Genomic DNA, 20083 nt, shown 5'->3' on the forward strand with positions numbered 1-20083 from the left:
ATGACTGGTGTCTGCTGAACAACAGAGAGAACATGGCTTAAGACACAGTTCCCTCCTTTAAGAAGCTTTGAGTCTGGCAAGGGAAAAAAAGCAAGCAACAATTTGAATGACAACTTGACAGTCTGAATTCCTAAATACTCTGGCAGACCCCTAAATTCACAGAAAAGGAAGTAAAGCCAGTTCTATGAGCCAATGCCTAGTAACCTCACAATTCTTCATTAATACACATACTAACAACACACCTTTCTTCCAACTATCACACTGGCAAAAAAATACAAAGACTGTGTTTTCCACTGTTAGTGTGAGGAAAGAGAACTCTAATGCACTTTGGATTAGAGTCCAAATCAATAAAGCCTTTCTGGGTGGACCATTTGTCAGTGTCTAAGTAAATTTTAAATGGGTATTTCTTTTGAATCAGCAGTTTCCAAGATGAGTCTCAACTGGAGAAAAATACTTGCACATATGCGCAAAAAGGCAGGTGTAAAGTGTTTACTACTACATAGTTAATAATTTTGAAACAGGAAAAACTGAGCGTCCAGCCACAGGGAACTGTTTTAATAATAGCACATCCATACTAAGAGCTGTTATGCAGTCATGGAGAAGAATCAAGTAGATCTATATGAATTCACATAAAATGTATTAGAAAAAATGTGTGTAATAGAAGAACAAGATTACTTATGGGATGTGTGTGGGTATAGTTTGTAAATCTGGTAGAATATATGTCAAAATGTGTGGTGGTTAATGGGACAAATGAGAGGCGACGAATGGTAAGTGGGTGTGTTTTCCACTTCACGCAAATAAAATTTTTAATTTTTTTGTATTTAAAAATAACCATTAATACAATGTGAATTATAAGACAGTTGCACAGTAAAAAAATGCCCACTGTGGCAAGCTCACCCTTAATTCTAGAAGGGACTACACTTCAGTTATCAAATCTACACCCTTGGAGTTCCTTGTTTACTTTGAACACTGTATTTCTTTGAGCGGGGAGGGGGAGTCATTTCTTTCTTCCTGCTATTTTCCCAGGATATGTAAAGTCCTATTCCTAGTGATAATGTCTGAAAATGAACATAATCCAAAGGTCCTCACTTTGCAATGTTTGCAGTAAGATTTCGGCATCTTAGCATTTAAGTGTTTTCAGATTACATCCATTTAAACATCTGTGATTCATTATCGTAAATATCACAGTTGTGTGGGACCATATGTTTCGGCTTGCAGCATATATATATAAAGAAAAAGCACTGGCAATAAATTTCAGGAACCTTAGACTTGCCGTGGGTATGTGCAAAAAGAACATTTTCAGACACGTGGGGCCTTCTATAATCACAGCAATATACTTGAGATCCCATATAAGAATCCTTCAATTGCAAAAGTTGCCAGTTTTGATGGAAAGCTATGAGTTACATTTGGCTCATGCTCATCCCATGATAATTCAGGTAGGGTGGGAAGCGGAACAAAGGCCTTTAGACGCAGTGGCTTTGACTTCCTTAGGAAATGAACATGGGCTATTGTTGAGTGAAGAAATCACAAGAAAATGGGACACCTTTAACAAGTGATGAGACGCTCTTGGCAGGCATCCTCCTCCATTCCCATGAGGCTGAAGCTAGAGACGATGCCATATGGCATAAGGGATGCAATGAAAATCTCTTGGCAACTGGAGGATGAATAGACATGACCTACAGGGATGATCATTTTCTTGCTTACATCAGAAAGCCATATATGCATACAAGAATTAATTGTGCTTCATGTATTGTAAGCCAGATCATCTTATTTTAATTTCCTGATAAGGTTTTGTCAACTAGACAGAACCAATTTGTTATCACAGCTGGCGAGCGTCTCACCCACCACAATTAGGGAAGAAGCTGAATGAATTAATTGGTTGCAACCAAAGAGTCGGCTAATATTTCTGATTGCCAGCTCTTGCCAGGATTAGCACTGAGCAGAGCCAGAAGGATAACCTGTAAGAGGCTTGTGCCCTGAAAGTACTCCCAGGTTACCAAAAGATAGGTCAGGAGAAAATTATGAAGGTGTAGAAAGTGGTGTTCCACACTCTATGGAAGTTTGATTGGCATAGCTGCTGGTTATTATCAAGCCACCGACCTTGTCAATATTGAGCCTGTTCTTTAGGAGGGATTGTTGCCTCAGATAGTGTACTTGGGCTCCCAAGCAATACTCTATCTTCAGGAAATGTTCCTAAACCCTCTCTGGAATGTAGGTGGCATAAGGCCATCTCTGTGCAGAAGCATTCTTGGTATCCACAGGGAATGAAGCATGGGTTGTTCAAAATGCCTCAGGATGTTTTACACAGAAGATACTCATCCACGCACTGTCTACAGATTCTTTATGAGTTTTATGAAAATCAAACCATACTTAAGATCATGGATCAAAATGCCATGCTCCTTTTGTCCTCCACCCCCATGATGTTTTGTTTGCTGTGATCTGGGAATCTGTGATGGCTTTGTAGTGCAACAGCAGGATGTTGGTCTTCAGAAAGTCCAGATCTCAATAGTTCTTCGATAAAAGTTTTAGATAGATCACTGATAGCAAATTCCACAGTAAGCTTTTCTCCCAGCCTTTAAAAGCTCTTGAATACTTCTAGATATTCTGGGGCTGCATAATGATCTGGCGGGGCCTCATTCATGCATTTTCCTCGCCCTTCTTCAGATTGTAAGTGTTTCCTAAATTTTGACCTACAGAAACTTCTAGCTTCTGCTGGATGGGTTTTTCCCTGATGGATCTAATCGCTTACTTCAAGATTGCACTCAACTCTGTCTTTGATACCTCTTTCAGCTCTAGACAGACTGTCTAACTTCTGTTAAGCCATATGCTCCTAGGCTGTAGAATAACTTCTAACACTTACTTTGGGTTCCCCCAGTCCTGGAACAATCCACCCGCTGTATCTTCTCCCAGAACCTGGGACAGGACTCTACAATAGATCTAAAAAAGCCAAGCTCAAGCCCTGCTACTTACAGATGTGTGACCTAAAGAAGTTTGCTTTGGGGTCCCTGGGTGGCTCTGTCAGTTAAGCGTCTGACTTTGGCTCAGGCCATGATCTTGTGGTTTGTGAATTTGAGCCCCTTGTCGGGCTCTGTGCTGACAGTGCAGAGCCTGCTTCAGATTCTCTGTCCCCCCTCTCTCTCTGCCCCTCCCCTGCTCATTCTCTCTCGCACTCTCTCTCTCTCTCTCTCTCACGCATGTGCTATCTCAAAAATAAACATTTAGAAAAGAAGAAATTAGCTTAATCTCTCTGGGCTTCAATTTCCTCATCTCTATGATATTATCATAAAAGGACTGTTGAAAAGATGAAAGAAATATTTGTCAATGGTTAGTGCACTGCCTGACATTTAGAAAATGTTCTGCAAGGAACTATATATAGAAGATAGCTGTATATCTATCTATTTACAGAAGTATATGTAACTATATACAGAAGTATATCTGTATATAGGTATATATCTAACCGTATGTAGAAGACATCTTCTATAGAAGATAGATGTCAAACGTAAAAAATCAGCACCATTATGGTTTTGTAGGGTGCCTTGAAGATATAGGGAAATGCTTCAGGTGATTATTAATGCCTGTTCATATGAGCTAACACTCATTTAACTTGGATACTGTTGGCATTTATGTTCACTGAACTAGTTTAGAACTGGAGTGAATGTTGTCTTGCTAGAATCCTCAGCGAGTCTGACGTTATTACAGATTTTTGATACCTAGCCAATTTGCCCATTTTCTTGGATAAAGTAGGTTGGGAAACTAACCCCGTACAGATTGGTTTGTTGATTTTATATAAAGAGAGGCAAACCAAGAAACAGTTATAGACAACTGTCTCCTAATTATAGACAACAAACTGATGGTTACCAGAATGGAGATGGGTAGGGGAATGGGTTAAATAGGTGATGGGGATGAAGGGGTACACTTGTTGTGATGAGCACTGGCCATTGTATGGAAGTGTTGAATCACTACATTGTACCCTTGAAACAAATACTATATTGTGTGTTAATTAACTGGAATTTAAATTAAAACTTAAAAAAACAAACTTAACATTTACTTCTCCCAAAACCCACCTTCCTCTTCCCCATTTGAACATTTAGAGATATTGTTTACTGAGCACTGCTTCAGATGATAGATTATAAGGTCTTTAGGAGATGGGACTGTGTCTTCTCTATTAATGGTAGCACCTTATACATTTATTTTACTATTTGTAAATCAGAATCTGATTCAATACACATTCCCTGAAGACTCATTTTGCAGGACTTTTGTTTGTTTGCTCATCTTGAACATTTTTATTTATTTCCAAATGTTGGATTACCACTGCTACACTCCTACCTGCTTTCATCTCCAAGTCCCCCTAATCCCTTCTGAAACCTTCCGTGGTAGTGTAGTAAAAGACCAGTTGATCATTCCACCTAGAGTTCTAGGAAAGAGGTTGGGTCAAAGCTAAAGGCCCTTTAGATCCATGATGCTGTCTTGGTAAATTGATGGTGTGACGTCAAGGTTATAATTAGATCTTCAAACTCTCATAGTCAATTAAAATATGTGCCTATGTTGATTTGTATACTTTCACTATTTGGGTTATGTATTAGTATAAATATTTACCTGAAAAGCCATAATTCATCGCTTCAAATGTTTCTAATGTGTTGCTGCATTCTTAAACACAATTTTATTATATCTTAAGGCCAAAGCATTGTTTAGAAGAACACATCCAATTTTATAATAAAATATAGGGAAAATATACAGGAATTTGCTTTCTAAGCAATTTTTAGAGAACACATCTCCTTCATAAAGTGAGAAATACTTGTTGATAATCCCTCATCTTGGATGCTTTCTGATAATGATGAGCATGTTCATTAGTTAACTTTCTCTTGCTGCTGGGAATAAGTTATTATGTTTACCTATGATTTGTTTGCTTGTAATTTCTACCCTGTGGTGCTTGTTTGGCCTTTTGATACAGTGAAGAAATGGAATGTTCATCCTTCAACAGGGCAACCCTCCAGATCTTCTAGACACTGAATATCATGAAGGCAGATAATCTAGCCTAAAGATAATATTCATCTTTATGTTAGCATTTATCCCTTACTGCCTACTATCCTGAGCACTGTAAGTGGAAAAAATATATTTTTAATGGGTTGCTAGATGAAAATGTTGAGAGTTAGAATAATAGAATCTCCCAATTGTAAGAGACATCATCCAACACCAGAATCTCTTCCACACCATTCCTGCTGAATAGCCATTTAGGCTCTACTTGAAAGCATCTAGAAATAAGCAAATTATTTCATCCATAAATACTGGTCCTTCCAAATGGTAATCTGAATTTCTTCAGGCTTTTCTAGTATTTGAACAATAAGGAGTTCATGCAAATAACAATATTTGCACTATACATTCTTATAGCCTCCACCTGCACAATTGTAACGCCTCACCTTACCCCCTCCCCTGGCCATCATTGAGATGATTTCTGAAAGACCTCACCCAAACTCATAAATTATTCTCCCAGGACCCCTCCTTCTGGCCTCTTTGTTGCTTAACGTACCTGAAAAGCTCTTGAAGGAAGAGTGTCCTCACGGCTCTTTGTGAGAAGGCTGCTTCTCAAAGTCCATCTCTTGGATCGTCAAAGCCATGAACCCCCAAGATGCCAGGAGACCCAAATGTACTATAGCCTCCATTGTACGAGAGCAAAGTGAAGGTGTACTCCATTCAGAAATGGGGCCAAGCCACCATTCACCATCGCTATTTGTAGGGAACCAGGCTAACAGAGCTTGAGATTACCTAAATTGCCTGTGGTTTGTGCATCTTTAAGCTTGTATATATAGCTTATGCCTTTCTTGAACTACAAACCCATGGGGCTAGACTAGGAAGCCAATTTTGAGTTCTGTCTATTCCTTCTGTTTCTGCCTGTCTCTAAGTGCCCACATAGAAGTTGTCCTCCTTACAGGTCCCTTCCTTGTTATGTAGATCTGCCCACGCAGTTGACAGGTACTTGGGAAATCACGGGTCTGATTGCATCAGACATGATCAGGATCTGAATCATGATTTAGGCTCAGACAAGACACTCTGCCACATGTCCCCAGACAACTCCAACTGCAAGGCCAAAAATCTGGAATGTTGCTGTGGACCAAGTCTCTCTTATCATTAACAGAAATAGGGAGGGAGGCACATTTGCACATAATTACTAGATAGCTCAGAAACTAAAGGCTATGTAAGAGACATGTGCTAGTCCTATGGAAATCAGTGAGACGGAATCTCTGTAAATCTGAGACTTGGTGATTCTCAAAGCTGCTGAGTCTGTGATTAATATTTCGCTGATCGGGTGACTTTCAATCGACTTCCTCAAATCTTCATGAGTTTGGGCCATCATTCTCAGTTTTGTTTGGGGAGTTTCAAATTTGCTTAGCTGTCAGGTTGCAGTTCTGCTGTTTATTCATTCAATGAACAGGGTTGAGTGTATATTGTGTCAGGCACTATGCCATATAAAGTAATTCCAATTTGAAATACAAATTCATAGTGATTATAAGTACCGTGGGATAGACGGGATGCACAGTATTCTTTCAGAAAACAATCTGCCATGTTTTAAAGAATCTGTAACAGGAGGAAATGTAACCCTGACAGAAAAGACTGGTTTGAGAGCTAGCAGCTCAGTTTTTAGTGGTAGGCAGAAAATGCCCTGAAAGCAGATGTGGGCCCTGTCTTGTTCCAAGAGGAAACCCTTAAGGGTTTACATGGCAAAAATAGGTTTCTGCAGAAGATCACTTGACAAGATCACTCATTATGATATCTTTGCCTCGATAGAATTGAAACTCTATTTTATCAAAGTTGGAATCAAAACATAAGATGATATTAAGACTGTGCATTCTGCACCCATCAAAGCTACAAAGACTTTGCAGGTGAAATGTATTCCAGAGCTAATCAGTCATGGGTAAGAACATGCCCACAACCTTATAGAAGCTATGCACATGTCAGTGCTGATTCCAGGCCAACAATGGAGTACAGGATACAATTAAATGTGTTCAGGAATCAGGAGGGTAGAATGAATGAAGGCTGGGGGAGGTGCCTATTGTATCATCTGGGGATCTGGCCCAATGTGGGTAGGACTGAACATATGTTAATGAAAGTTAGATTGGCTAGAACATTTGAGAAATGAAGGAGTTCAGGGAAACCGTAGGAAATGCTTTCTGTTTCTCTCAGTTGGGCAAGTCCATAGAGCCTCTGGACTAAGCCTTATGAGCTCTTTTAAAGGGAGTCGGTACCTCTGGATGCCAGTGGGATCCTGAGGGATGTGAAAAGCAATTAGTCTTGCTCTGTATCCTGGGGAGAGTCCATCTGATGTTTCTGAATTAAGTGCTACTTCAGTTGTCAGAAAGGCACGGCTTTCCGTGTCCAGGCAAGGACTAGCAAATGAACAAATATGCAGACCTTCTTGCTACTGGAACAACTGGATTCTGTTTTACTAATGAGGCCAGGGGTACTGGGATATCTGGTATAAGGGAGAGTAAACAATTTAGGTTCTACTGGACAGAGTCATTGCCTGGTGTCAGTGGTGTGCTGGAACCAGCTGATACTTGCACTCCTGAGAGCTGGTTAAGTTTCTAGAAAATCTGCAAGCCAACTGAAGGCACATTGGTAGCTGAAATCAGCCATATTTAGAATATTTACACCACAGACATTGGCAAATGCTATGAATCAGGACTTTTCCCCTCACCAGCATAGCTGCTAAAACAAAGCCACTCCCTTCTGTGTGCGACTAGAGATGGCTAGAAGCAGATTATCTGTAGACCCAATTGTATCTCTCTGTGGGGGAGATTCCTTCAGCTCCTAGGAAGACCCATTCAAAGCCCATGGGCCCACTGATCCACACACACATCCTCACTCAACCAGACAAGTAGTCTGACCACCAACTCTAAGAGGTACACATACCACTCACGTGCAGACCAATTTTCAAGTCTCTACAAATGTATACATGTATTTAGGACCATTTTCCCATTGAAGATGTGAGTGTACAGATCATAGACTGACCCCAAAACACTTATAAGAGTAGGACAAATTCCATATTTTAGTACATACCTATCTACATGAGCAGGACTGATCTATATTTTGCAGATAAATTTAAATCCATTTGCATTTTCATATTTCCTGGGATCATAATACAGCTTAATTTGCTTGCTCACACATTTCAAGATGGTAACAAATCTATGCCTTTTGGATTTTCATCCTCAAGAACCACATGCAAAAGAAAGAAATAAAAAAGCATAAAATCAAGGTCAGGAAGATTAAGCCCCTTAATTCACATGCCAAACTTCCCATTTCAATTGTGGTTTTGTCTCCCAGCTTAAGTTTGTCTTTTTGTGACATTTGCATTAAGCCCAGAGGACTTTTTGAGTGGAAACATGCTGAAAGCATAATTGAAACTCTGAGTGGTGCCATTTGTCTCATTTGCATTTTTCCCCCAGGTGGGGAGTTTTCACATCCCCCTTTCTTCTCCTGGGGTGTTCAAAGATTATCGCAAAGAATGATGTTGTGCAATTGATTCCAATAAATCCCTATGTACAGTATATTATATGTATATTTTTTCTTTCCAGAAGCTATTTTAAATGCCACAGTGATAAACTATGTAAGGAAGTCCTTTGTAGGTTCATATTAGCACAGAGAGTTTATTTTCCCCCTCAGAGAGAGATTTTGAGTATTTGTTCACAAGTTTAATTGTTTATTAGAATGTTTGCTTTCAATTATTTTCATGGTGTCATTCCAAGCTCTTTAGGAGGATGTTTCTGTAGAAACACATCAAAAACAAAAATAGATGGACGGGGCGCCTGGGTGGCTCGATCAGTTAAGTGTCCCGACTTGTCTCACAGTCAGTGGTTTCGAGCCCCGCATCAGGCTCTGTGCTGATAGCTCAAAGGCTGGAGCCGGCTTCGGATTCTATGTCTCCCTCTCTCTCTGCCCCTCCCCTGCTCTCTCTCTCTCTCTCTCTCTCAAAATAAATAAATAAATAAACTTAAAAAAAACTATTCAATTTTACCCTTAATATGTTTTTTGAACTCTGTGTCCCCAAACATGCACTGACTCAATCTCTATGAAAAGTTTGAGGGGCTCCTGGGTGGCTTAGTCAGTTAAACATCCGACTCTTGGTTTTGGGTCAGGTCATGATCTCATGGTTTCATGGGTTTGAGCCCCACGTTGGGCTCTGCACTAACAGTGCAGAGCCCGCTTGGTATTCTCTCTCTCCCTCTCTACCCTTCTCCTGCTCATGCTGTCTCTGCCTCTCTCAAAAATAAATAAATAAAACCTTAAAAATTTTTGTTAAAAAGTTTGAGAATCACTGATATCTTGGTTGTGTCAGCAAAGTTAAAAAGACAACGATGCAGGGCTGAGGCTATCAGTTGCACCCTTTAATAGGGATTTTAAGGTGAGTGTGTAATCAGTGGGGCAGTAGAGTCTGTTTTTCTAGGAGGAAGAAGAAAAAAAAAGTGTGGTGAACTTTTTTCTTTTTATAAAGTATTCCTCATGTATTTCAAATCTGCCATTTACCTATGGCCAGAGTTGCTGTCATTGGCGAAGTCTAGATCTGTGCCTTTCTAAGGTTTGCATCTCTCTCAAATCTGCATTATTTATGTTAGATATGTTCTTTCAATCAGAGGGCCTTCTGGATTATATCCAATAATCATATGGAGTTAGATCCCGTGTAGATGATAAGCTTGAGTAGGGCGGGGCCAGGCATGAGTTTTTCTAAACGAGGGATGTGCACAGAGGCATGGAACCCTGGCCAGCATTTCGGGAGGGCTCTAGTGGCTGCAAAGACAAATGCATGTTTTCGTTTGACTCCTTAGATTTCAGTTAACATTATTAGAAAACAGGACATCTCGCACATCCAACAGATTTTATAAATGTTATCTTCAAATAATTTTGTGAGAATAAATAAAGTGAGACACGTAGAAGAAAAATATTAGCTGAATAATGGATCATCTGTGAAAATATGGCAGAACCATGAGGCTGGGAGCCTTGAAGGAAGGGGTATATTTGCCGTGGCAGACTAGCAGAGACTAACTGTGTGGCCTTAACCTCATTCAACCTCCCCAAGTCTCAGTTTCTAGAGAGGAAGAAAAAATTACCTACCTTGCACTGGTAATGTAAGGATTCAGTGCAGTCATGAATGTGAATCTCTCAGTGTAGTGTCGTGCTTTTAGGACAAATAATGCCTTAGATTGGTAGGAAGTTATCTGTACAAACAATCTATTTAAAGGATATTTAACGAAACTCTGTTGAGTCTGCTGTGGGTGGGGCCTGTAATTTTATTCCTTTGATGTCATTTTTTCCTTCACAACCTCTCACGTGAGAGAGGTTGGGCTTTGCCAAGAAAAGTAGGAGGATTCAAAGATGGGCAAGTCTGGATCAGAATCATCTGCCTCACTCCCTTGGCCCCAGCAGAGGTGCCTATAGTAACTATCTCCATGGTAACCACACTCAGCCCAGCAGGCCAGAGCATAGGTACCTGACTAGAAAGAGATGGAAAGACCTAGGAGGCAGGTGGAAAACCAGCTGGCAGCAGGAAGCTGTGCAGGAAAAGGAAAAAGTAGCTTCCTTAATGCCCACGATTACAGGAGTAATGATGGAGTAATGATAATTCTTATTCATGGAACACTATTCTAACTGTCATGTAGGTATATATGATCATGTTGGATGCTCACCATAAGAATTACAGTACCTGTGAGGGAGGTACTGTAATGTCCCACTTTATAGATGAAGTCATTGAGGTGCAAAGAAGATAGGTGGTCCACCCAAGGTCACAGGGCTGCTACACATGAACCAGGATTGGAAAAGGGCTTAGATACCTACTGTTAAAACTGCCCTTTCTTAAGGCAAGGGAATAGCAGTTCCTGGCATGCTAGGTCCCCAACCTCCTCTCTGTGCCAAGGATGGCTGGGAAATGTGGAAACCTGGCATCTTGACAGGAAGTCCATTGCCTGAGGCCCTGGTTCTTGGCCCCAGCTGCATTAGATTCATCTGGAGAGCTTGAAAGAGATACTAGTGCCCTGTCCCCAGACCAGTTGAGTTATACCAGAATCTTGGTTGGGAGTTGAGAAGATATTGCTATTTTTTTTTAAATGCTCCACAGGTGATTCTCATAGCCTGGAAAAAGAACCACAATCTAAAGCATCTGCTCCTGAATTGGTAAAGGTATCTAAAACAAACAAGGACCCATTTTGCAATCCTTAGCTATTCGGTAGAGCAAGCTGGGAAGAAAGCTAGACTATATTGGATGCCTACCATGTGCCAGATCCTGAATGTGGATTTGATCCTTCAGTACACCCCTACCTGGCACTTCTGAGAAGCATAGAGGGATGAATGAGTGGCCTTCAGGGGTCAGGATGGGGCAACTGCCCTTTTCCCTCTTATGTATCAATTCCCAGGAAATGGATGTACTGAGAGCTTGAACTGTAGATGCAGACGGATGGACTGGGGACAGTTTCCTGTTGTCTCTGAGTGTATGCACTTGATAAAGTTAGTCTCTCTGAGGCTCAGTCTGTTTTCCTGTAAAATGGAAAACAATGCTTACAGAGTGTACATTTTCAGTGGGACTATATTGCCCCCAGAGGGGTGGCATGAGGGATGGGCAAAACATTGCAGCACTGTGTGTGTGTGTGTGTGTGTGTGTGTGTGTTTGTGTGTAAGGCACAGAGGCACATACTGTAAGTAAACAGATATGCAGTATATTGGGGTCATTAAAAGTTCATGACAGTGGTGGCAATTAGGCAAACATTTCTAAAATTCTGAGGGGGGTACATAGTGAAAAAAAAGTGGAAAATACTGCTTATTGGTTAGAATTGCTGGGAGACTAAAAGAAGAGACTGAATATAGAGTCCTTGGCACAGAGCCTGGCGCTCAGATGCCACTCAATAAATGGTAGATGTTGTTACTGTCATTTGTCAAAACATTCATTGAACGTGTGCACACTGATCCTAGCTTTGGGACTATGTACAGCATCACTGGGATGATGAAGAAAGATAAGGCACCACCTGTGACTTCACCAATGAGCTAAGTCAAAGCCAAACATGGGAGACCTAGTGCTCTCATAAAGGGAAGCACACAGGTCTGGGGAACTAAGGGGACAGCATGGACATTCATTTCCTACCTGTCTCCAGTGCTGGGCTCAACCAAGACCAGAGGCAACTAGGGACCTTCTTTCTCAATTCCTGCCCTTGCCTGGAGCAGCTCCTGCTCCCAGCATGAAAGAAGTACCACCAGTCTGCCACCACTAGAGAATCACTTTGCCCCTGGAAAGCAGTTGGATTAAATGTAATCATTATTGATGGCCCCCTGTATGGAAAAGCATTCTGTTCATTGGTGGAAATAGAGTGATGAATAAAAAAATAAGATTCAGTTTCTGCTCTTGGTTTTGATGAGGAAAAGAGATATATAAAGTGGACATATTGATATAACATGATATAAAAGATCTTGTGTGCTGGAAAGTCTGGGAACACAAAGAGGGTATTTGGACAAGCTGCCTGAGCTGACTGTTGTAGAATGAGTAAGAGTTAACAGGTTAAAGAAGGCAGGAAGTAACTTTTGCTCAGAGCCATCAGTATGAGCAAAGGGTTGGGAGAATACAGGTGCACGCTGGCACAGGTGTGGGTGATGAGTGAGACACGGCGTGAAGGCAGAGGCCAGAGGAGAGGCAGCTTAGCCATGGAGGACCTTGAGTGCTAGTGTCCTTTGGAATGGGGAGCTGTAGTTGTGTGAGACTCAGGTAGAGGCAGGTTGGTTCTATAGTGTGATAGGAGGGTCCAAAGCTTTCTTCAAGGAATAAGTCTTTATGTGGCCTTCCAGACCCCACATTTCCAGCTTATCTCCACTCTTTCTTCCTCACTCTCTCCCTTGCTGTCTCTGCGCATCTCACTGGTTTATTTATAATTCCCTGAATGCCACTGGACTTCTGCACATGTTGTGGTTCTTTGTGCCTGGAATAGGTCCCCTATTACTTATAAGGTATTGAATTCATGTCTATTTCTCTGATTACACTGAAACTCAGGGACTGTGTCCATCTTTGCTCAACATTATAGCCCAAGCATTTAGCATAATATAGGTTCCTAGAAAATATTTGTGGAAGGAAGTAATGGAGGTGGGAAGGAAGAAAGAAAAGGAAAAAGGTAAGGGAAGAGAAGGGAAGGGGAGGGGGGACAGAAAAGCAGAACTAGACCCCGGTAAACTTCTGTATGCCTTCCCTCACCCCCAGCCCTCCCCAGAGGAGTCTGTCTTCTTGGGTCCTGCCCAGGGACCAGGACCAGAACCAGCCAGCATCCTGGCATTTCAGCAGGCCCTGTCATTTGATCAGTGTGCCTCCTGTGGATGAATGCTAGTTTATAATAACAATGAATGCAACTTTCATGTGTCTCCTTCATAGTTCACCTCCAAAAACTGAAAGCAGGTAGGCCCAATTAATCTTGGCTACCAAGACAGACGGTCAGAAGCAGTGAGCAAATGTCTGAGAACTACAGACTCAAAAAGTACCTGTGTGTCTGTACAAAGATGTCCCTAAATCTGCCTCGGCAGCCAGAAAATGTGCTGGAGCCCTGATGCAGAGGGTCCTTGACAGCAGACTGTGCAGCATGCTTCAGGGCTGGGCAGGAACACAGGAGCAGGATTGGATGGGATGCCTACATCCTTATATTCAAGTTATGATTGGATTTTTAAAATTGATTTACATAATCTCTACAGCCCACATGGGGCTCGAACTCATGATCCCTGAGATCAAGAGTCCTATGCTCTTCCAACTGAGCCAGCCAGGTGCCTCAGGTTCTGAAGGGATTTTAGGAGGGCTGTATTTTAAAGTTTATTTGTTGGGGTGCCTGAGTGGCTCAGTCAGTTAAGCATCTGCCTTCAGCTCAGGTCATGATCTCATGGTTTGTGAGTTTGAGCCCCATCGGGCTCTGTGCTGTGTATGCAGAGCCTGCTTCAGATCCTCTGTCCCTCACACTGCTTGCTCTCTCTCCTCTCTCTCTCAAAAATAAATAACTTAAAAAAAATAAATGAAGTTTATTTATTTATTTGCCAGTGCAGAGCCTGATGTGGGCCTTGAACCCAGGAACTGTGAGATCATGACCTGAACCAAAATCAAGAGTCAGTTGCTGAACCAACTGAGCCACCCAGGTGCCCCAGGAGGGCTGTATTCTATATGAGGCTTTGTCTTTATTGAAACATATAGTTGTGCAAGAAAAATGGACCAGGGCTCCAATCTTGGTTTTGTCATTCACAAACTGTATGTGGGGGGCACCTCCTTTGCCCTCTCTGAGCCTCAGTTACCTCATCTATAAACTGGGGTCAAAAAAGCACCTCATTCATTGTGCAGATTAAATAAGATAATGTATATAAAATGCTTAACCCTTAGCCTTGCGTGTAGAAAGTGTTCAGTTCACATTAGCCATTATCATTATCAGCTAATGTGGCTATTATCGCCATAAGAATTATATCCCAGAACAGAATGATCAGCTTAGTTCGTCAAATATTTATATGGCTTCAACAGTGTGCTCAAACCAAGGTAGGTGTTGTCACCAAAGGCACACAAGAAAGTTCCTAGCAGCAATATGTTGAGAGCCCCAAACTGGAAGTAGCCTGATACCCATCAAGCAGAATAGAGGCGCCTGGGTGGCTCAGTTGGTTAAGCATCTGACTCTAAATTTCAGCTCAGGTCATGATCTCATAGTTTGTGGCATTGAGCCCCACATTGGGCTCTGCACTGACGTGCGGAGCCTGCTTGGGATGCTCTCTCTTCCTCTGCCCCCCTTTCTCCCTGCCTCAAAATAAGTAAATAAACATTTAAAAGAGTAAAATAGATAAATTCATTATAGCCACATACTGGAACACTACACTGTGGTTTAGATTAACTGTTGTGACTCGCAGCCACATGGATGCAATCCACAGCCATGATACTGAGTGGAAGAATCCAAATACAAAAGAACACACACTGGATGCTCCCATTTGTATAAGTACAAATGCAGGTAGAACAGATCTATGGTATCAGAAGTCAGCATAGGGCAGCCTCCAAGGAGGAGGGTGGGGATTGTACTCAGGAGGGAGGGAAAGGGCTAGTATTTTGTATCTGGGCCTTGGCACCCAGGACATGGGCACACCCATGTTATGGAAATACATCAAGTTGTACATTCTAATTTAAGTGCTTTTCTGTATTTGTGTTATGCTTCAGTGAAAGGTTTGCTAAACAAACTAGGCTGCTCAGCAGAGAGCTAAGAAAACAAAAGTGGGGTGAGGAAAGAAAACAAGGAGTACAATTGTGTGCTTGCCTGTAAGAACAGCTACTTTTCCTGATCCTTCCCATACATGACTTAGCCACAAAACTATAGGAATTTTGTTCACATATATCCTGCCACTGAATTAATCTGGGCCAGGCATCATTGGTACAACACTAGACTAACCGGTTTTCTTGGCCTGCCTTCTTTTCTCCAAACCACTCTCTAGAACCTAGAGCCACTAGTATCTTAAAAGATCCTGTGCATCTCTGCATCCTCAGTCCTTAGCACCTGCCTGGAACATGAAAGGTCATCAAGGATGGATCTAGAAAGAATAAAGTCCTCCGGCACAATCAGAGCCAGAGGGCTACAAGGGAGTGCCGTGGGATAAGGGGGAGCATTTGTAGATCTGGGTGGGGAGCAGTAATCCACATTTAATGGTCAGAGATATCTCCGGACTAAGCTGCCCGACCTACTCATATTCTTTCTGTTTTTGTTCATCTGTTTTTTGTTTTGTTTTGTTTTGTTTCCCCAGTGACCTTCAATGACTGCAAGGGAAATAACAAGCTACACTATGAGGTCTCAAGCCCATACTTCAAGGTGAACCATGACGGCAGCTTGGTTGCTCTGAAAAACATAAGTGCAGTGGGCAAGACTCTGTTCGTCCACGCCCGGACTCCCCATGCAGAAGACATGGCAGAACTCGTGATTGTCGGAGGGAAAGACATCCAGGGCTCCTTGCAGGTAACATAGCTGTGTGGGACAAACGGGGTCCACAGAGGAACACTGGGGTCTTTATGTCTTATTGTGGAAGATAGTTCTTTGGTTTATTATTGGCCAAGACGTTTCTGTCATTGCAAATGACAGAAACCCAACTCAAAAAACTATGGGAGGGGGTATGTGAGAATTTACTGGTTAATGTGACAGATATTTGGGGGATGACTCTGCCTTCAGGCAAGGTTATGTAAGGTTATGTACCCATGTCCGAATAGGACATCAGCTTGATCCTTCCCCCTTTTGTGGTTCTATTTTCCTTCTGCTGGCTTTGCTGTAGATAGTCGCATCCCTCTGTCTTCCAGTGTAGAGGTCTCACCAGCTCTACTGAGCTCTACTCATTTTCCCAGCCTAAAGTCACCTGAGAGAGCACCTGTTCCTGATAATGCCAACAAATTCTTGAAATCAAATCTTGCTGGTTCTCATTGGAACGCATGTCCACCCTTGAACCAATCACTGTGTCCATTGGGTAGTGATGCTCTAGTTAGCTAAGTCTGAGTCACACATCTTATCCTTTTTTTTTTTTAATGTTTATTCATATTTTGAGAGACAGAGCATGAGTGGGGGAGGGGCAGAGAGAGAGAGGGAGACACAGAATCCGAAGAAGGCTCCAGGCTCTGAACTGACAGCACAGAGCCCCACGCGGGGCTCGAACTCACAGACTGTGAGATCATGACCTGAGCCGAAGTTGGACACTTAACCGACTGAGCCCCCCAGGGGCCCCAGAGTCACACATCTTATCATGAAGCCAGGTGGAGTCAGCCCCACCTAAGACCTGTGGGCCCAGAGCGAAAGACGGGTAGTTACTCAAAGTAAATTAGCATCCTGTTATCTGAGGGTGGGGAATGGTGGTTGTGCAGGCAAGATCACAGTGGCCCACTAGGGTTGTATAGCAAGGCAACCATTCCTTTTGGCACTGCTCCTTTGCCATGCCCTGGTGCCCACTCCAGACACACATGGATGCAGATCCCTACACCTGCATGCATGCTTCCACACTTTAAGAGTGCTACAAACTGGGGGCACCTGGGTGGTTCAGTCGGTTGAGCATCTGACTCTTGATTGTGGCTCATGTCATGGTCTCACAATTTGTGGGATCCAGCCCCACATAGGGTTCTGTGCTGACAGCGAGGAGCCTGCTTGGGATTCTTGCTCCCCCTCTCTCTTTGCTCCTCCCCTCCACCCTCCCAAAATAAACAAATAAACATTAAAAAAAATTAAAAAGAGTGCTACAAACTGCCCTTTAGGCTTCGTGCAACTTTTCACTACAAATGGACTCACCTACTCCACTTTCCTCAAGAGCTTAAAGACTCTGTGGTTTCTTGGTAGAAAGACAAGGCACACAGCAAGACAAGGCACATGCTGTGTCCCCAGCGTGGTGTGGCCAGAGTTTTCTCCTGCTTGACAGTCTGGTGTTAACCCAGTGTTTCCAAGTCTTGATTTTCTCTGCCTTTCCCCATCTGTCACATTCCCCATAACTTTGCTGAATCTGCTGATTCTCTTCCGTGGTGGAGGGCAGTGGGTGGAGTGAACACCGATTCTGCGACTGGGGAGCGGAGACCATGTAACTGGCAATGTGACTGTTGCTTTCCTGCCAGTGCTGTCTGTGTGATCTTGAAAGAATCATAAAACTTCTTTATCTGCAGACTGGAGGGGTAAAACAGTCTGGGATGGCAAATAAGTGGCATGTGCATTGGCCCATTCTGTCACCATCCTCCTGGCAGACATTGCTAGTTATCCCTGGCTTGACCTCAGTATCTTCCCCAATGCAGTGCTTCTGGAAGCTACTATCCGTTGATCATTTAGAGATGTTTCTAGGGATGGAATATATTTGCCATCCCTGGACCAGACAAACTCCATAATTCCCCTTCATATCTGTGAGTCTGTGTGTTAAGGGTAGATAGCAAGCTAGAAATTAATCCACAGTGTGCCACTGATATTTTCAAAGAAAATAGGATATTGATGAATACATCCAGTGTGGGAACCCACTGGCACTACGAAAGCAAGCTTGTCTCTCCCTTAGCCATGGTCATTTTCACAGCATCTCACTAACTCATGATATAAATGACTTGGCACATATCTAAAGTAACAAAATATATACAGCACAAAGTGCTTCTTAGGAACAAGTAAATGGCACAGGGATTCACGTAAGGGGGTTTGCATGTGGGATGGGATGTGTTCAGACGGACATTGTTCATCATGGTTAGTGGCTCATCTCTGCATCCAGAAAAGACAATGCCATACTAGTTTAAAGGGGAGCAGCAAGAATTCTAGGCACTTCTTGGGACAGATTCCAGCTTGACAGGCTGGGGAGGCCTGGGGGTCAATATGAAGAGACTCGGCCTTGAAGAACTGGTCTCTTGAGTCCCAGAGAGACCCTCCTCCTGGAGGCCAAGCCCCTTCAGAGCCATTTCTCATTTGCCACTGCCTGTGCACATTGTCAACAAAACCTGACTGTGATTGCCTGCTTCTTATAAAGCACGGTGGAGGCTGCCGTGCTGTTCGGTTTGCCAGACTCCAGCAGAACGGGCATTCATCTCCTGCCTCCAATAATTTTACAAAGTTCGAAAATGGGCCTGTGAAACACCCCAGATGCGTCTGTAATAAAAAGCCCAAAACAATTAAAAAAGAAAAAGGATAGGAAAACAAAATAGCTAGCTAGAGAATTCCTCCAAGGAGAGCGCCATCCTTAGAGATGTTTATTTAGTATCTTTGAAGCCCTACGACATGCTGCCAAGCATCCAGCTTCTAGAGAAGGGAAGCAATGGGACCCAAGTCAGCTCAGCTCGTGGGTGGGAAGGGAAAATGAATGAGTATGTTGAAAAAGAACCGAGCCGGTGGCAGTGCCGACTGCTGCCTTGTGCCTTTAGAAAACAGAGAGGGCAGAGGAAGCTGGAAGACAGCTTGCTTGTACGTGGCCCTACTGTGTGCCAGGTGCCGCTCTCATGAACCACAAATGGTGATTCGTTAAATCTCCCCACCACCTAGGGGGGCGTGTGCTAGTGTCCTCATTTTACAGATGGGGGAAACTGAGACACAAAGAGCGTTTGCATCTTAGGTACGTGCATCTCAGTGTGTGCTTCAATCTCCACTGTTTTTAACTGTCATACCCTCCCTGTGGGGCTGCTGACTTTACCCCTTCCTACGGATGTGAGAAGTTGGCCAAGATCTCCTAGCTTGAAGCTGCCAGAAATGAGATTGTGATCTGGCCTCTCCATCCAAACATCCATTCTCTTTCCTGCCCATTCTTCAACAGAGGACGGCATGAGTCATGGCAATACAGTAGCCATGGAAGAAACCAACAAATGGAAGGTGTGTTTTGATGGAGGAAAGAGCCAGGATTTAGTGTTTGGGTAACTCCAAGCTTTGGAGGCCCAGAGGATGGAAATGAATTCGACCAGTCAGAAAAGGGGCGGTTGGGAAAGGACTTGGTTCAGTCAGGCTTGGGTGTGTTGAGTGCTCCTAGGCACATGGTGATCGAGATGTCCAGGAGACAATAGGGAATATGGGACTAGGTCTCAGGGTAAACATTTTGGGCAAGAACAGTATAGTGGTAGGGCTTTGGCTTTGGTGTTGAACTTAAGTAGGTTCAAATTTCTGCGCCACCACCTGTGATTGTGTGACCCTGGGCATGCCATCCAACTCTCTAACCCTCAATATCCTTATTTTGAGACAGGGGTAAGAGTAGAGCCTGCATTACAGAATCATTCTGTTGGGCACAGCACAGAGCACCAGGGGACCTATCCCAATGATGTCATCATATTGGAACCTCCAGAGAAAGGATAGGTAATGGGGGTTAAATGACCTCCCTGAGGCCAGGAGATAGAAGGCTGAGTTTACGGGCAGGAGGAGAAAGTGAAGCCAAAGAAAGAAAAAGAAGGTGTGCTCAGAGAGGGCAGTGGGGGACCCAGGGTGTCCAAAACAGATGCCATATCAAAGTGGCTGATTTCACAGCATTCTGTTTTGGAAGGCAGGACTCTCTAAAATGAATGTAAGCCCAGTGAAGCCCAGCTCAGCTGCAGTCCTGGAGCTCAGATCTTTAACAACCCCACGCGCCTCTCATATTTTTACACACTACCTGT

At 43.0% G+C, this 20083-nt stretch overlaps 1 protein-coding gene across 4 annotated transcripts in view; it reads left to right on the top strand.

Annotated features, from left to right (window-relative positions):
* CDH13 (cadherin 13) overlaps nt 1-20083 on the top strand; it is a 1039621-nt gene that overhangs the window by 371203 nt on the left and 648335 nt on the right. For all 4 annotated transcript variants that reach the window (XM_049622721.1, XM_049622720.1, XM_049622722.1 and 1 more), the window contains exon 3: nt 15766-15974. In XM_049622721.1, the coding sequence (XP_049478678.1) occupies nt 15766-15974 (209 nt within the window). The remainder of the gene's footprint in view (nt 1-15765; nt 15975-20083) is intronic.

Source organism: Panthera uncia, assembly GCF_023721935.1.
Source record: "Panthera uncia isolate 11264 chromosome E2 unlocalized genomic scaffold, Puncia_PCG_1.0 HiC_scaffold_20, whole genome shotgun sequence".
Lineage (NCBI taxonomy): Eukaryota > Metazoa > Chordata > Mammalia > Carnivora > Felidae > Panthera > Panthera uncia.